This window comes from Plecotus auritus (assembly GCF_963455305.1).
Source record: "Plecotus auritus genome assembly, chromosome: 2".
Taxonomy (NCBI): Eukaryota; Metazoa; Chordata; class Mammalia; order Chiroptera; family Vespertilionidae; genus Plecotus; species Plecotus auritus.
Window position 1 is genome coordinate 44,492,475 of NC_137771.1, and position 19,134 is coordinate 44,511,608.

Below are 19,134 nucleotides of genomic sequence, written 5' to 3' on the forward strand. Positions count from 1 at the left end.
TCTTCTCAACCTACCTACCTGCTCACGTGTGAAAGAACGCTTTTTCCCCCCTAACCACTAACAAGGTTAATAGGTCATTTCATCTACTAACTTTCTCCCTTATCTCTCCCATGTTCTCTTTGTGCCCTAGGAGCAGGTAAATTCACTACCACATAATTATAGTCCATCATTTTCAATATAAAATTTTCCGTTGAGACTTACTAAAGTGTATCAAGCATATCAAAGCAATAGACTAAATGAAGCAATTAATAAAGAGTATTTTACTGAGCTTTGAAAAAATTAAATTTCCCCCATATTAGTGAGTGAGAGGTGTTTACTGATTGGCTAAAAGCAGAAGTTTTTCCTAAATCTGTTGAAGTTGGTTTGACATAGGATGGGCCAGGGAGGAAATCAATAGATTCACATTGCTAGACAGTACATCATCATACATTTAGGTCATCAGATATAAAGCTATTACTGGATCACTCCTTCTAACACAAACACTACTAGAGCAAAAATTTTCTGATTGGCAGACATCAGAGGAACCTCATGTTCATCCTCTATTCGGTGCTTGTTTGACACAGCCACACCACATGACCGTCCCAGATCTGAGTGGGTGACTTAGCTCTTCCCAGAAATGACCAACAGGACTTGGGCGAGATTGGTGGGGATTTTATTTCTAGATGTGTTTAACAAGAGAAACAAGGAGTCTACACAGTTTTCAGTAAAACAGAAAATCAAAGTAAGAGAAGCAGATGATGATATCAATAAGGAAAAACAAATCTGTGAAAGGAATTTGGTATTATTCCCTCAATTATCTGTGTTTTTAAAATGGTAGATCTTTTTCATCTTTTAGATGATGTGTTTAGAGACAGTCCAAAAAACTTAGGCCTTTTACAAGTAATGTTAAGAAATTTGAAATTAAGCAATGATCTTTATAAAAATTCTAGTACAAAGAAAGAGTGTGAATAAGACCTTGGATTTTTAAAGAAGGAAGTTGTAGGACACTGAAAAAAATGTACATTTGTATTTATGAGCCAATGAAACACCAAAGCCACTGAATTTCTTCTGCACTAAAGTAGAGTGAAGTTCTTAAATATAAAAACCAACAACAAAATTTCCAGATACTGTGAAAATAATAGTAAACTGAAGTGTAGGGTCTGAGGTTCCAGTGTGACATCTTAAAGTTTGTGCCAGGATGGAAGGGTTCTAGGACCGAAAGACTACAAATGTTAGTATTTCAAGCACATTTTGGGCATCGGAAAGATTCTAGGTTCTCTCCTGGGCCTATAAAGACAGCTTATTCTAAATGGTTTTCCACATCCTTTCTGGGGAACCCACTAATTCCTTCTGTGAAGACTCCTCTTCGCTATTTAGCTATAGAGGCACAGGAACATTTCATGATTGTTTTTGGAGTGTATAGTGTTAAAAGCAAGATTGTAAAATGAACTGCTTTCCTGCCCTTCCTACCTAATTTCTTTCTCCCTGTGCTCTACAAACTAGGGTATCTCTTTCTGACCTCAGAGCTTGTATTGAACTCAGAAAGTATACTTTGCAAATGTCCTGCATGTTCTAATTTGTATGATGGAAAGAGGAAAGAGCTCATCTGAGCACCAGTTTGATATCATTTTATTCCAACAGTCTTTGGAAGCCAACACCCCTTCCCTTTTTGACTGTCTAAAATGCCCTTGCTAGAAAGATCCCTTTGCTAGCTACAGTGTTTGCACATTTCCTCGTTGATCAGCTGCGTCGGCTCGGAGACTGTGTGTTTTGGTGTTGTTTGTGTGCAATCTCGTGCTGCTTCCTGAACGCATGTGTCCCTTCCTTCACAGCCTACTCGACACCCAGCACCTCCCCCGCAAACCGATTCGTCAGTGTTGGACCACGGGATCCAAGCTTTGTAAATATCCCTCAACAGACACAGGTGGGCCGCTCTCATCTTTTCTGTATGTGGTGCAGCTTGTTTTATTCATCAGGTGCATTGTAACTTGTCTCTCCGCACAACAGGCTGCATTTCCCAGCCCCTGTTTGGTCCCCTTTCCTCCCAACCTCCTCTCCGGTCCTGGTCCTTCAGCCACATTTCTGTGTGTTCTCAGAAATCATGGAAAACATTGCCTGCAATTTTTGCTTCTTGTATTGAGGGAGCACAAGAGGAGGGCTTCTGGACCAGAATCGCTTTTACTATGGCAAGAAAGATTCTGCAGTGCTACCTAGTGTGTCTCCTCTGCTAGGAGTCTGTCTCTACATGCAAAGAGACAGTAGTTCCCTACCGATCCTGGAATATATTCTCTGGCTGCCAGCGACATTAGAAAGCATGCTGGGAATGGGGGCACCAGCCACTCTTCTGTATTCATTATAGGGTCCCCAGGAACCTGGCAAACTTTCTAAAATAAAGGGTTTGTAAGCCCTATTAAGTTGCTGGTGTTGGTGCAGAAAATAACCAAAGACATTTGCTCCTGGCTACACTGGTATTGAGAGCAAGGTGCAGAGGGGTGGGAGGGGATGGAGGTGGGTATAATGTCTTATATTGAGGTAGGTGATTGAGAAAAGAGTATGCCAGGACATCTAGAGCTTGTTTTTCACTAGAAAATTGTGTTTTGTGCTAGTTTAGGTCAAGGAGAAGAAATCTCTTAAAGTTTTGAAATGGCTGCTGCTAATTGAGAAACCATGAAAGACTTTTGTAGTACAAGGTAGTGGCTGTAGAGATAGATATTTAGAGGTTTGTGAAATAGAATTAGAGTCAAGTTTTGAAAGAAACTCCTCTCTCATTTCCTAATTGGAATGTGACCATATATTATCATAATTGACATAAAGAAAATATTTTCTATATGAGGTTCTCAGCATGGTGGTTGAAAAAAAATTTCTCCAGGATGTTTTGTGCATATATATGCCTGGGTGTGTAATCTCCAGATGCCAGATTTATAACTGCTCATCTTTGTTTGTCAGACTCTGACCAGGTGCTTGTGAATGGGCTACATTTGCCTTCCTGGGTTCATGTGCTTTCTCCATAAAGGGTTTTACTTTATTGCTGTGTCGACAGCACGGGTTAAACTGCATTGCATCTGAAGCCTTCCCTACACTGAAGCAGGGTCACAGAAAGTACAGCCTCAGAGGAGGCAGCTGGGAGGAGGGGGGGAGCGAGAAGGAGAGAAGGTTAACTCTTGAATTTCCCACTTCTGCTGTTTCTCCTGAAACAGGCCGGTACATGGCATCTGGGATTAACATTGCCTATTCAGTCCCTCCCATAAAACTGTTCAAGTTTATTGCTTACTTTCCCATACCTTCAAATATTTAACTGGTGAATTTGAATAATTACCTCGAATGCATTAAAATAGAACGTTTCATTTTGTACTTTGGGTTCACATGTTCAAGTTCAATGGGAGGGGAGAACTGGGGACAGTGGCTGTAATAATGGATGATTTCTTTTCTCAAAGCCCCAGTGTGCTCAGGTTACTTCATCAAAAACCTCAAAAATGCAGTTTGGGAATGTCCTATGTGTATTTTACGTAGTGTTTTTTAAAAGAAGCAATGATTCACAGCACTGAAATAATACTGTGTTCCATTCACTGTGTTTGTCTATCATCAAAATGTGTTACATTGCAACATGGCTTTGTTTCACAAATGCCTTATTTAACCCATAAACTGGGTCTCCATGTTGTTGACCACAAAAATTCAATTCTTAAAAATCCAGATTTTTCATGCATCTGGATGAATGATGTCATGTAGACCCAATATTGGCATCTGGAACTGAATTTCTTGGTTTGTGTTAAATATTTGGCATCATAGGGACAGCAGCTTAAATGCTCTATCTCTCTCTCTTTTTTTAATCACAGTGACACCTGCCACATTTGGCTTGAAGAAAGCCATCCCCAATTATCTTATGAGAAACTGTGCTGATGGAGTTGTATTTTTTCTATAAATATATATAGAGAGATATAGATATAGAGGTATAGATATATATATATGTCTTGAAGTAAAAATTATGTGCTCTAAATATTTTAATTTTCTGGAGTATATATTAACTCTTCTTAAAAAAGCAAGAACCACATTCTGGAACCATTTAAAGTGTTAGACATGTATAGATATAGATAGTAAAAATAATGACATACTTTTTTAAAAAGCTGCTTTTTGAAAAGACATTCGTTCAGAAAAGGGATTTTTAAAAAATATGTATATTTTTTATTGATTTCAGAGAGGAAGAGGGAGGGAGAAAGAGATAGAAACATCAATGATGAGAGAGAATCTTTGATTGGCTGCCTCCTGCATGCCCCCTACTGGGCATCAAGCCCAAAACCGAGGCATATGCCCTGACCAGGAATCGAACCTTGACCTCTGGTTCATAGGTTGATGCTCAGCCACTGAGCCACACCAGCCGGGAGGGTTTTTTGTTTTGTGTGTTTTTTTACAAGAATATTTTGAGATATAATTTGAACATGGCCTGCAGATTATTAATTTTCTAGGCAAGCTTGTGTTTTCTTTTCTGTACTTACCCTTTTATTAATAAGCCATGAAATTTGTATTAATTGAATTACAGGAAAAGTTTTCTGGGAAAACAAAATTTTGCTTTCTGTCTTTGGAGAAGTAAAAAGTGAAGAGTCACCAAGCAGATACTTGAGCTTTACAAATGCAGAAGAGACATCCTGCACATAAATCCATGAACAAATATAAAATAAAATGGCCTTTCTTTCTCCCAAAGACCAGTTCGAAGTGGAAATCTTCTCAAAGTCTGAAGCATCAACCTATAAAAGGTGGATTAGATATGGTCTCTGCTTTTTTTCTAGTGAATAGAACTTGTATGAATAGATATTTTAATTACACAGTTATCAGTTTATTATAAGACCTTGCTTTACAAAAAAAAGAATTTTTTATTATAGATAGCCTAAATTTACTCATTTTATGTACTAAGTATGTTAGGTAAATTATCTAATTAACCTTTACAAAAGCCACCCAACATGATAGATATAATTATCTCTACTTTATAGAGGTGGAAACTGAGTTCTAAAGAGATTGTCGGATTCCCAAGGCCTATGCCCTCTAACCATTATACTGCACTGCCTCATGAGCTGGTGAGCACCTTGCCCTGATATTCAGAGACACATGCTCAACTCTCAGGAATACTTCTGGCACATTCCCTGCTTTTAAATCTGAGATTGTATTAAAATTTAATCATTAGTATAAACCCAAAATAACTGAAAGCATGATCTCAAAAAGATATTTGTATACCAGGTTCCTAGCACCATTATTTACAATAGCCAAAAGGTGGAAACAACCCAAGTGTCCGTTGACAGATAAATGGATAAAATCTGGCATATACATTTTATTGTGTAGTTGTCATTTCAAAATGGTATAATGCATATTATTCAGCCTTTAATAAAGGAAGGAAATTCTGCAGTATGCTACAACATGGATGAACCTTGAAGGCATTATGCCTGAAACAAACCAGTTACAAGAGGACAAATACTATATGATTCCACTTATGTGAGGTACCAAAAGTCGTCAAATTCAAAGACACAGAAAGCGAAATAATGGCTGCCAGAGCCAGGGGAGGGCTGAATGAAGAGTTATTGTTTAATGGTACAAAGTTTCAGGTTTGCAAGATGAAACAATTCCAGAGATGGGTGGTGGTGATGGATGCACAACATTGTGAATGTACTGAATACCATGGAACTGTACACTTGAAAATGGTTAAGATGGTAAATTTTTAAAAATGTAATCATTAAATAAATTCCAACATCCCTTTCACCTCTTAAGAGTCTAAAATTCTGTAAAACAGCCTAGAAAAGTGGACTGTTTACCAACAGGATCCACTGTAATAGTGTGCTGACCTCTCTGGGAGCAGTAATTCTCATGCACGGCACATAGTGGGTAGTCAGCATTTATTGGCTGAATCTAAATGATTCATAAGGAAGCTTTAAAATAATGACTTTTCCTTATTACAGTCATGATACATGTTAATTGTGGGAAAATATAGATGGGAAAAATAATAAAAATCACTTGTAGTCCTACTGTTAACATTGCTGTATAAATTCATCCAGACTGTTTCTATGCAACAAATACATTGCAAAAATGAGATCATATTACATACACTGTTTGGTAATCTGCTGTTTCTTCCCCCTTAACAATATATTATGGCCTTCTTTCCATGTAAATTGGAAAAAATTGAATATTGGCTTTTATTGCACCTATTCATCATCTGTAATGATTGGTAGGGAAAGATAACATGGATAATTGAAAGCCATTTTTCCTCCTCCTTCCCTTCCAGTCTATTATTTTCTCCAGAGAATTCCTTCCTTCATGGAGACAGAATTGCCTTCTCTTTAGCCTTGCCTTGAGGTAGTTTTCTTTCAAAATGCCTTCCAATTGCATTGTATATCTCACCCCAGCATTCGGCTCTGTTCGAATATTCCTGCCAAGTTATCTATCCCTCGCTTCTGCCTTACTCGTCTGCTACCTCGGCTACTATCATTATTTGTCTCTCATTTCCCTCCTCCCCCTCTATTTGGTAACTCATCATTAACATGGGGTGGGGGGGTGGCCACCTCCCCACAGCCTCGAGAACACCCATCAAGTCTGAGAAGCCATGACCACTGATCCCACCCCAAATCTCATTTCCCAGTATTGTCCCATGACAGTTGATATTAACAGAGAGAAAGTCTCTGGGGCATCGAGCATTTACTTCACTTTGGACACTGTCCGCGTCCCCTGCATGCCCACTGAACGATATAATAGAGAACATGCCATCATTTCAGACAGCAGAAAGCCAATGACCATTTCAATTGCATCTCATAATTTAATCTGATCCCTGAAAACAAGAGCCATTAAGAGGAGGCATTTATTTAGAGGAAAAAATGTTAATATTTCATCATCAGGTAATAAATAGGAATACCAATTCCCACACAGAAGGACTGAGCAAAGAACTCATTTTGATTCAGGTTCTAGTTTAATCAAATGCTCAAATAAAATGCTTAACCTGCAGAACTTCAACGAGGACTAATTCTTTAAAATGAAAAATGAGTGCAAACAATATTAAAAACAGGCATTTCTTCCCTGCCACCCAAATCTATCACTGTTCTGCGTCAACAGAATCGTGGTATCTGAAATGCTATTTAAAACCAAATTACCATTTGGGTTATTAGAAGAATCGCTTGGCATGGCATGGGCCTGATTTGTTGACAAAAAGGCACAGGTGCTGTAACCTTTGCTTAATAAATCATTTAGCTGCCTGACTTGCAAGCAGTGTGACTGCCTTTGCGTTATGAAATTTACAAATATAGGCACAAGCCACACACTTCACTGTGTGGCAAACCAGCTGACCTAGAGCTCAATAATGGGTGTGGCACCCATTCTCCGCCTTTGGTGGGGGTGCACAAGGAACACGGGGAGGTGGCGTATATGGAGACATTTCACTGAGTTGCCATTCTGTGTGTCATGTTCCTGAAGCTCTGCCTGGGAAACCAAGACATAGGCCATCTGCAGAGCTCTTCCTAAGTCCCTTTCCTCACTCAGCGTTTTTCACTCTATTCCCAATACCTGCCCAATGCAGGGAAGAACAGTTCTCAAGTTGTTCCAAGTCTAGTAGAGGAAACAGATCAAGAGTAATGGCAATGACAATAATAATGAGCATGATACCAGTTACGATAATGAGAGTTGGGTAGAACTTTCCTGCGAGTAGAAAGGGAAGAAAAGGCTAGATCATTTTTCTGTCCTTGTCTAACTTTGGTCTCATGATATGGTCTTGGTTCTTATACATTTTACCTTTTTCATTTTTGCCAATTTATCCATGAGCTGGTAGACAAGGCTTTTGCCCATCCTACAAAGAGAGACATGTTGAGTCCTATCTTCTCTGGACCAGGCAGATAAATCAGAATTCTTTCCTGCTGCTGGTGTATCAGCCAGCAGCTCCTTCACCGCTCATTTCCAAGAAGCATCTCCTCCTTGTGTAATGTCCTCACCCAGGGCACTGAATAAGCTCACTTGAGGTTGCATTTGAATTAGCTGAAGACATTCCCTGCCTCTCCTCCCAACCCTGATCTGAGCTGCCTGCCTGTAGGAGGTTAGGTACCACATTGAGGTTCAAGGAGCAGCTGGAAAGTTGCAAAGGCAAGAAACTCAGATTTCCATGGGGTGTGTGTGTAGTGGGGCGGGATGTGTCCTCCCCTTCTAGTTAGACCTGCACTTGAGCATTTTAGTTCCAAGCCCATACAGCTGAAAACTCCCAAGACTAGAGGGAAATGGCAGATAAAACTCCATTTACTCCTGACTTTGAAAAAAGTAAATTGGTCAGACAGGTACTCTATGTCAAGCACCCATCTGTGCCAGGTTCCGTGACTCAGAGCCCTCAAGGTTGGTGGTTTTGTCCCTAATTTAAAGATGAGAGAGGAGTACACTTGTCTCGTGGTAAAGAGGTGGCCAGAATTTGAACCAGTCTGTCTCTGAAACTTTTCTTTCCCAAATACTCTCTGCATCATTAATTGCTTACAGTAAAAGGTTGCTGATCATTTTCTCTTTAAGATGGTCTATGATTAACTCATCCTCTTACATCAAGGAATTAGAAGCCTAGAAATTGGGTTCTGCTTTGCTTGGTTCTTCTGAAGACCTGCCCCAGTTGCCTATTAGTTCATGCATCTGTAAAATCAAGACTGAGCTCATTCTCTCATCCTGCCTGGGAAAAAGACCTTTACTAATGATATTAGTCTGCATCTGTGAGAACAGCTAGCCTCACCCAGAGACCAGATAGCAGAGCAGCTGAGATTGTAAGCTTTTTTTTTTTCCATGTCTTGGTCGGAGGTTTATTCCATCACATAGACGACGTTTCTTTGGTTGTTGTTGTTGTTGTTTTTGTAATTCAGTTTTTCCATAGCCTAGTTTATTATACCTCCTATGGTTATTCTGAGTCTTAAATTCTGTTAATGTAAAGAAAGGAAATGCTTGACATCTATTAAACACTTAAATGATAGCTTTTCTTGTTTGGTTGATAACTAAGCTCATATTTAAATAGTATTTTCCTAGATTACAGAGTATTTTCTCATTTGATCTTAAGAACAACCCTTTGAGGTAGGAAGAGTCATTATTATTATTTTCCCCACTATACAGATTTAAAAACTGAGGTTTAAAGAAGGAAGTGATTTCCACACTACCACACAGCCAGGAGTCAGTAGAGCCAGGACACAAACCTACTGCTTATTCCAGAGCCCACACTACCCTCCATGCACCCTGTCTGGAAGGACTTGGGCGAGCCTCCCAGCATGTTCTTATGTGCAGCTGTGTGGATATGGGCAGAACCTACCAGCCAAATGCTGGATCTAAAGCAGTCATCTAGCAAATTAGGTTAACCCTGCCCTGCTGCAAGATCATAACCTCACGGATTCCTCCATTGAACATCTGCCCTAGAGGTACCCCAAAAGTCTAATTAAATGGGGCATGTCAGTTCTTCCCCACATACCATTCTCCCCTTAAGCTAAATTGTTTCCCCAAGGAAGCAGAGACTTCCCAAGGAGAAATAAAATCTCTGAGGTTGGTAAGGACTGGCAGCAAGCGAATGTATCCCCCAGAATCTGAAGGAAAAGGCGAGGCTGGTCATTTTTTTCTCTTATGTTCTCAGCTCCAGTCATCATTGTTGAAGAGTAAGCAACACCTCGTGAGATGAGTTACTCACACAATCTGCTTCCCCTCCCTCTGAACTCCTGTGGGCAGCAGTGCTCCCAGCTCCCACACCAGCCTATAATTTCTTGACACATTCTCTTCACATACACTTGGCAGCTGACTCACTGACAGGCTATGAGACACTCTTAAAATAAATTCTTCAATAAACAGACCTTTGTCTTTCGAGTTTTAATTTGGCAGCATGTTTTAGACGTCCTCAGCCACAAAATTTACTTCTGGACAAAGTTAGAGAATCAGTTATTTTTCTCTCAGTTCTTAATACTTCGGTAATCCTGTCATCTTTAACCACATTTTAGTTGGGTTTTAGCCTTTTGGTTTGTTTTTTGCCTTGCTCCAAAAAGATTTGGGGAAGTTTCTTAGTTGAAGCAAATTGGTGACTGTTGGAAGAATTAAGGTGCCTAGATGGAATCTGGCACACAAAAGGTGCTCGATAAATATTGGTTTCTTCTTGCTGTCTTTCCAGTGCAGTCATGTGCTAAATGACGATGTTTCAGTCAACAACAGACCACATATGCAATGGTGATGTACCATATAGCCTAGGTGTGTACTAGGCTATGTCATCGAAGTTTGTGTAAGTGTACTCTGTAATGTTCACACCAGGACAGACTCATCTAATGGTGCTTTTTTTATTTCTCCCCATCATTAAGTGGTCCATGACTCTGTTAAAATAAGATCAGTGGCAATGGAGAAGTGGAAAATAAGGAGATTTCACAGAAAATTTTAGATTTCATGGAGGAAGAAAGGAAAAGACTAAAAATCTGGTATCCATGAAATTAGCCCTTGGGATTGTGGGAAAAGTGGGACAGAAAATGAAGTTGGGGGAAAGGTTGAAAAATAAGTGGTGAATTGGTGTAGAGTTAAAAAGAATTAGATCAGAGTTTGATAATAGCCTTGTAGTCAGAAAGCCATAATATCAACTGCAGAATTGCCTTCAGAACTTCCAGTCCTTAGATGGGTCTTGATAATAATGCTCTGATCAGTAGACGTTTCAGGATACTAAGGGAAATGTACTTGTTATTTATGATCTGATTTCTTCGGGGGAACAAAGAAAATGTCATGCATGACTCAGAGAGTAGGAAGACCTGTTTTCACATTCTAGCTATGCCATTTATCTGAGTGATCTTGGACATGTTACCTTTAAAATTCAGTTTCCTGCCCGGTTGGTGTTGCTCAGTGGTTGAGTGGCAACCTATGAACCAGAAGGTCAAGGTTCAATTTCCGATCAGGGCACATGCCTGGGTTTCAGGCTCAATCCCCAGTAGGGGGCCTGCAGGAGTCAGCTTGATCCATGATTCTCTCTCATCATTGATATTTCTGTCTCTCTCTCCCTCTCCCTTCCTCTCTAATATCAATAAAAATATATTTTAAAAATTAAAAATTTTCATCTCCTCATCTATGAAATGAAGGCAATAATAGTATCTACCTATAGAAGAGAACCCAATTAAGTATGGCTGAAGCCAATCAGGTTACTTTTTCACATAACAAATCTGCCAGTGAGTGGTTCTTGGCAGTGTTTCGGCTGCTACATGATGCCAGCAGGAGCCCATGTTCTTTCTCATATTCTGCTCTACCAGCCTTAGTATCTGCATGCTTGGTACCTCTGATTAACAGATGGCTGCTGCAGCTCCAGACATCATACCCATTATCATTCCCCATTACTCCTCTTATATTAGGGAATAAAGACCCTGCCATGCTCCTTCCCTGTTTCCTTTTAGCAAACTTCTATTTAGGTCTCATTGCCTAAAACTGCTCACATTGTCCTCCCTAAACAAAACTGCCCCCAAGAAAGAAGGGGCAATAGACAGTGGGTAGACTGTTTACCATGTGCGCCATGCTCCCTTTTTCCCATTCCCCAATCAGGTCCATGTACTCCTCAACGCCTTTTGTTATATTTTACTCCTTTTATCTCTTGCTGCTTGTTCCCTTACAGATCCTTTCCTCCACACTTGCTCCCTATGTGTCCAGGAGACACATATGCTGTGTGTATTAGTTCTGTAGTGATCATCTCATTTCAGCCCTCTGTTTGAGTCCAGGCTTTGGGCAGAAGTGCTGGAGAGTTTTGTGTGCAGACCAGCTCCCAGGAGGCTGGGTCAGCATTCTCCTGGAAAACCAGGCCTCTGAGAAGGCTGAGCTGGAGGAGGTAGGCCTCCGTAACTGTGGGGAACCCTGTGAAACGGTGCCCTCCAGGTGCCCTCCCAGGTGCTTATCACACAGTCAGCCATAGGTTCTGGGTTTCTCTTTTATAAGTTGGAACCAGGTGCTTCCTTTGCAAAAGAAAAGAGCCTGGTATTGCTGAGCTTGAGTCAACAGAGTTCAGAGAACAGGAAAATGAGCTGATTGGCCCTGCACTGTGAACTCTGAGGAGAGAAGGCCATCCAGGTGGTGTTCCCACTCTCCAGAAAGCCCCTGCCTGTGAAGTCCCATGCCTGAGGGATTTGCTTTTTCTTCTAACCACGGCCCCGTCACATTAGGTAGGAGAGGTCCCTTTTGGGCACAGGCTTTCCCAGGCCTCTTAATGAGTCTAAGACCTTGAAGGTTCTACTAACACAGTTTCAAGGCCAGAGCCTATTGTTCAATGTGAGATTTTCAAAAACCTCACAGCAGTTCGCAATGATTCTTCCCGTCCTTTTTTCTCACACCCCTTGTTTACCTTTCTGTTTGTTTATTGAGGATAAAGGCACATTCTTTCATCAGTGGCCTCCTTTTTGGGATATAGACTTTCAATGGGGCCTATTCATTGTGTTAAATTCCACAACACACGCCTCCCTAGAATATTCGCATGAGAATTTTTCCTCAGGCTTCACATTTCTTCCTTTACAGCAGAGATGAAATAACTTAGCACTTCTAATTGGCTTTTCACTTTCCAAATGCTTTACACATTAACTAATGAATCACATGGGCTCCTGATAAGCTGGATCCCTGTGTTAGAGCTGGGACTCTGGGTTCATTGGGTTGGGACAGGCTGTCCTGGCCCTGCATGCCTCACCCTGACACCCGACCTCCCCGGAGTCTGAATGTGTTGGGATAATGGAGCTGCAGCCCAGGCACAAATATCCACAGCACAGGGTACCCTCGGGCCCCAGAGCATTGCCTTAACCATGTGGGAAGCACCCAGGGCTGCCTTCCAAGGCTGGATATGCCAAGAGTCTCCACTGCCTTGAGTAGCTGGGGAAACTACAGGCCAGTCCTCATGTCATACAGCTGCCCTCTCTCAAGCACAGTCCTCCTTCCATGGATTCCTGGCCATATATGTTTGGGGGGTAAGGTAGGTGTGGAAAGACAGTACAAGGTCCAGTAAGGGAACTCACATTAGTAGGGACCTGTGCATCTTGGTAGAGGAAAGGAGCACTGAACTAGTAGTCAGAATACCTGGATTCCTGGCTCATCCCCCTGACTCGTCAGCTCTGTGATTGACCTGAGGGAGGAGAAAGAAACCAGAACTTATTGAGCACCTACTATGTTCCTGGCACCATACTAGGCCAGAAGGGGAGCTATCAATATATGTATCCAATCCCTATATTGCTTATTACAGACTTCTAGGGAGAAGTGTAAACAAATTATAATAAGGTAGGACAAGTGAAGAAATTGAAGTATGTACAATCAGAGAGCAGGTAAATGACTTTGGAGAGAAGCAGGGCATCATGGAAGACTTCTTGAGGTGTTGACACATGAGCTGGTTTTGAAGGTGACAAATATACTGGGTAGGTAGAACATTCCATTCCAGGGAAGGAGAACAGAACATACAGAGGAATAGCAGTATGTGTTTAAGAGAACTCTACCTTGTTTGGTATGTCTATTAGGACAAGTAAATGACAGAGGATGTTGAGTAATGAGGCTAAGTTAGGGTTAGTCATGAATACATTCATACTTTATAAAACATATGGCATTTGGACTTCATTCTGTGGAGTGGAGAGCAGGTGGAGGGCATAGTGGGCTCTCTGTGTGTGAAGAAACCTTAACCTAGCTTGGTTGAACACTAATTAGGCACAGGATATTACAGGTGGTAGTAGCATTAAGACCTATTGTCATGAGATACCTACCTGCCTCTTCTGGGCAGTATAATGCAGAAGAGAGAACATAAGCTTTGGAGCCAGACAGACCTGATTTTGATTTATCTAAGTTCATGACTGCTCTGGACTGAATTCTGCCTCCTCCATCACCTCTACCAAATCCATATGCTGAAATGAAACCCTGACCCTCAAGGCTCCAAATGCCATGGTATTTGGAGATGGAGCGTTGGGAAAGGAATTAAGTTTAGATGAGGGCCCTCATAATGGAATGGGTGCCTTTAGAAGCAGAGACTTCAGAGAGCTTGCTCGCTCTCTGCCTTCTAAGGACTCAGGGATAAAGCAGCCGTCTGTTAACCAACAGGAGGACCCTTAGGTACCAAAGCAGCTAGATTAGAATCTTGATCCTGGGCTTCCCAGCCTCCAGAACTGTGAGAAAATAAATTTTTGTTGTTTAAGCCTCCCAGTTTATAGTGTTTGTTTTGGCAACCTGAGCAGACTAGTACAGTGACCTTGGGGCAAATTTTAGCTTTTCTGATCTTTAGATGTCACAGTTATAAAATTATAAATTAATTTCTGCATTCCACTTAGAGTTTTTGAAAATTCAACATGGTGAGCATGTAAAGCCCCCAACACCCTACGCTGGCCCATGGAAAGCTGATGTGTCCTGCTGCTTTTCACCCTTTAGAAGGGAACCTCTGTAAGCACCAGAGTTAAGGCAGGATGCAGCTCATTCATCTTTAGGACTGTGGACATGTGATTGCCAGTAGAAACAGAAATGTTAATATGGCAAGAACCCCAGAGGTGATCTGGTAATTTTCCCCCTGAGCTCAGTCTCCTCTCCCCACATCCTCCCTCATCTGTTTTCCATAAATTGTGCCATTAATTCACTCATTAGCTAGTGGAATGATATTTATTTATTAAGAACATACTTAGCATACTCCCAAGGAGCAAGTTGAAGCTCAGTGAACAGCTGCATTTTCTGGTTGTGAGGAAAAATACGCTGAGGAATGCATGCGGAGAGTTCCTATGTATGTTATAATTTCATATTAAAAAAACTATTAAACTTTATGCTGGATGAGGGAGAAAAGAAAAAAAAATCCCAGTGCAAAAACAAGTTAGGAACCTAGGAGCATAGTTTCCAAATGTTTATTTTGTCAGATACACAGCTGACATGATTAGTTCTAATGGGGTGGTGATCCTCATTGAATTGCAGATTGGTGTGAGTGACTGAAATACCGCAGGGACTTCAAATAAGTGATGCATACGGTATTACTTAGGCTGCATCCTTTACCAAGTTGAAGGCTTTTTTATCTCTATCCCTTCCCAACACACTCGCACACATGCGCGCGCGCGCGCGCACACACACACACACACTCACACACACACACCACACACACACACACACACACACATGCCACATATGCATCTATCTTTAAAGGAGCTCCAGGCAGAGCATGGAAGACCTATCTAGAGCAACACTGACTTGCCTTTGCTGACTTCTCCCCTTTGCCCTCTGCACGCCTTCCCCCCACCAAATGCAACCCAGCCCCCACCCCCACTCTCCACCGCAGATAATGGCGTATCAGATCAGTCTGCTTTGCTACTGCATCAAGACCAGATCGATTTATTGACTCAGAGTAGCTGGTACAGTAATTGTTACAAGAGAAGAATGGAAAGTGAGAACGTGTCCACATGAAAAATAAAAATGTTTTGTTCTTTTCTGCCTCCCTTTTCTGCCTCATAGATCTTTATGTGTTTACACAGCAGAGAGCACTTTACTTAAGTTAATCAGCTCCTTCTACATTATTAATTGTGACAGTTAGGGTGCTGCACAACAGGAAGTGTATTATGGGAAACATTGATCTCACTCAGATGGTGTGGACCTGAACCGGTTTGATATTCTGTCCCTCATCTCACCGCTTTGGGGTCCCATCAAATCACATTTCCCTGATTGACAACACAGAACGCCTCCCATCAATACAATTGATTCTGTGAAAAAAGACACAGAACATTTTTTTAACTGGAGATAAATTGTGGTGATGGCAAAGAGAACATTTCAGAAATCTTTCCTTTGAGAAATCTAAATTGGGGAACTAAGGTCCTAGTATCATTCCCAACAAGCCTAATTTGTCGACTTAGAAAAATAATGCTATTAAAAGAAACTTACTACAGGTGAAAGATAGATTTTGTTGAGGCTAGCAATGAACTTGAGGATATAACAGCTGGTGTTTTTTTTATCTTTATTATTGAAAGTATTACATATGTCCCCTTTTTAAAAGGCCATCCGCTAATTTTTTGTGGGAAATTTTTGGTTAAATGCACATCTTTGAAAGACATTTCGTTAAAGTTCAACTTTCAGGCTTATACCTGTAGACCCTAACATAAATCCTACGTGAACAGACAAAAGTGAGTGGGTGTCATTTGTGACCTGGAAATAAAAGGTCAGCCATTGGATTTATAGCTTTTTTAGTGAAAAGAACATAAAGATTCCTGCCAACTGGAGTCAATCCATATTTTAATGTTTCCTAGTTAAGATTATAAAATCAAGGGATTAGGATCATGCTGTTCAGTGAAGGTCAAAAATTAAATGTGATGGGCTAAGTGTCATTCCCATGGGGCAGAAGTTAATATTTCAAAAACCATTTCTGCCACTGGCAGTCAAAAAATGGATTGCCATGGTCATTAGCCAAGGTAAGGGGAATCCCACTATCATTACTAAATTTAATGATGATTATTACATTAATCAACTATATTGTTAAATTACTCTGCTGTTCTCCTATAATGTCCCCAAACAGCAATAGTGGATTGATTGCTATCAAATAATTCTCATATACAACTGGGAACAAGTCAAGATGGAGAGTCATGGGTGAAGGCTTCTTGTGGGAAAAGGGTTTGTGGCTATTTTATGGGTAAGAGCGATAACATAGAAGCTTACATTGCATACCACATTCTTGACTAAGAATCTATGACACTACAGACCTGTTATTAAGTATGATTCACCAATACAAGTTTTTGAAAACAAAAAAAAATGAACATACATCTCTTTTATTATAGTTTTATTTCACACATACATACACTTTTATATTTTTAGGGGGGAAAATTCATTTGCCAGGTCCTTTTCTTCTTCACAGTTTTTGATCTCTGAAGTCCATCTACTTTGGATTTTTATTAAGAGAGAAGACAGCTATTTAAATGTCTTTATAGGGTGACTCAGACACATATACCCCATGCCATTTTCAAATCCATTTTAAGATGTCAGTATTTTTTCAAAGTTATAAAAATACCAAATACTTGAGCTGTTCATTTCTTTAAAGGTTATCCACTCCAGACCCCATCATTTTTCAGGTGGGACTTTAAGTGCGTTTGGGGGTAAAGAGTGTATCATTTTCATAAAGCAGCACCTCCAAATAAAAGAGCCAAAGCCCAGGGAGGTGAAATGACCTATGTGGCCACACAGCTAATGAGAGGCAAAGCGGGAATGAGGGGCAGAGTGCTGGACACCCAGAAGGGAAGGGCTGAGATTTTAATATGTGGCTTAGAAGATGGGTGTGTGGTTCCTATTTTACAAGGATATTTTATATAAGGCTAATGTCCATCAGACTGACCCAAATGCATTGGAATCCTGAGGAACAAAAGCATGTCATGCACAAGTGCACCTTGCAGATTTTATCTTCATAGACTGCATGCGGTATTATGTGAATGCGAGGGCGGGTGGGGGGGGGGGGAATTAAACCAGGGCTTCTGTCTGTGCTCCAAGTTAACATTAGGCTGCATATTTTTCTAAATTCTGTCCTTCACAATGCAGGCAAAGGTTAAAATTCCCATCTACTTTCACAGGCAAGCACTTTAAAGTTCTTCTACAGGAGTCAGGGAGTAGGAAGGACCTTTGATTTAAAGTTCAGCATTTACATTTGTAATTTTGACTAATTTCTGTGCTCACATTAATTAAATTGAAATTGTTTAATTAGAATAAAACTAAAATTGAGCATTAAGGTTAATTTAACCTGGTAGGCTTTGTGTGTCTTTCCAGACAAATATTATGAAATATAGTGATAATGAAGCAGTGAGAGGTATAATTGCACATCTTGTAATGATTTTACTCTCTGCCAGTTGTTCTCTCTGGTATCTGGATAACTCTGAATGTTGCGATTTGTCACATCATTACCATTCAGTGAGGGCCATGCTGTGTCTCTCAGTTGGCCTCTTCCCAAATATTTTTTCCTGTCAAAGTCTAAAGATGTACCAAATTCTCTTCACCCCACCCTGCTAACAACATCCTTCTTCCCCTTTCTCCAACCCCCACCATCTTCCAGGAAGAATATTTGCTTGGTTCTTCCCCTGGGCCTTGCATCACAACGACCTTTGTAAACCAAGAACTGCTGAATGACACTCATGGAATTCACTAATGCTTCTCAGCCTTGGGGTCAGCTGTCAAATATGGACAGTCCCTTTGCACCCTTTCCTGAATGCTTGCTTTGAATAAGAACCAGACACAGAATTCAGCTCCATAGTAAAGTGAGGGGTTGCAGCCGCTGAGTAACTAACAGGGCGGGGGAGAAAAGGCAGCTACTCCAAGTGCCTAATTTGCTTCTAGGAAATAGCTCACCCTCTTCATCCTGTGCCTTCCGTGTAGCTCCATCCAGCCAGTGTGTCTACAAATTTGATGCCCTCTATTTCTTAAGAAAAATTGTAGAAGATTCAGCGTAAATTAAATAACATTAGATCAGCATTTACCTACCCACACATTAAGGAATATAAAACTTTTTGAACTATCAATTCAACTATCAAATTATTCGGTCTTTGAAATAATTAAGATCCACAAGGATAAATTAAGTCTTCTGGAAAATCTGCAAACCATTTGAGTTTCAAATTTCTCCCACAACCATTTTGCCAGAGTTGCTTTAAAAAAAACACACACACACAAAGCAACATTGGCTATTATGTTTGTTTCCTCTAGCAACCCTTCACAGCAGAGGTCCAAAAGACAGTGGGGAATCAGTCAAAATGAGACATATTTATGAAAAAGAAGGAAGAGAAATAAAAAGACAAAAGAAAAAATACATGGGTCTTAGTAATTGGGGGTTGAGTGACCAATGGTACAGTAGAGACTTTCTCATATACAAATTATCATCTTTCTGCAAATTGGCCAATCATTCTTGCCCGAAAAGCTGAGAAACTCTTAGACTTGTGAGCCCTGATTCCACTCAATTACCCTAAGTAAACTGCTGCCTAAAAAGAAACCAATTTTACCATCCATTTCTACAGAATATCATCTGAATGAGTTTCACTTTTATTCATGTCTCTATCCAATAGAAGAAACTTCCTATTTTCATAGCAAAGGTTTTTATTTGGAAACATATTCACATTTAATTTGGTTTTAGAAAAACGTTAGTGTTATTCAGCATTTGAGCTAGGCTAAGTACAGGGATTCAAAGACAAGAGTATATAGCCGTCATACTCATGCTATGATTGTTCTTATCCA

General features: G+C 40.5%; 1 protein-coding gene across 12 annotated transcripts in view; it reads left to right on the forward strand.

The window, feature by feature from the left end:
* Positions 1-19,134, forward strand: part of NFIA (nuclear factor I A) — a gene marked incomplete at its 3' end in the record, with an annotated part of 384,408 nt that overhangs the window by 342,997 nt on the left and 22,277 nt on the right. For 7 of the 12 annotated variants that reach the window (XM_080656311.1, XM_080656315.1, XM_080656317.1 and 4 more), the window contains one exon: positions 1,812-1,903. The exons of 4 other annotated variants lie outside the window; for them this stretch is intronic. In XM_080656311.1, the coding sequence (XP_080512437.1) occupies positions 1,812-1,903 (92 nt within the window). Of the gene's footprint in view, positions 1-1,811; positions 1,967-19,134 lie in introns of those variants that run through there. One more of the 12 variants, XM_080656319.1, reaches the window with a different exon arrangement.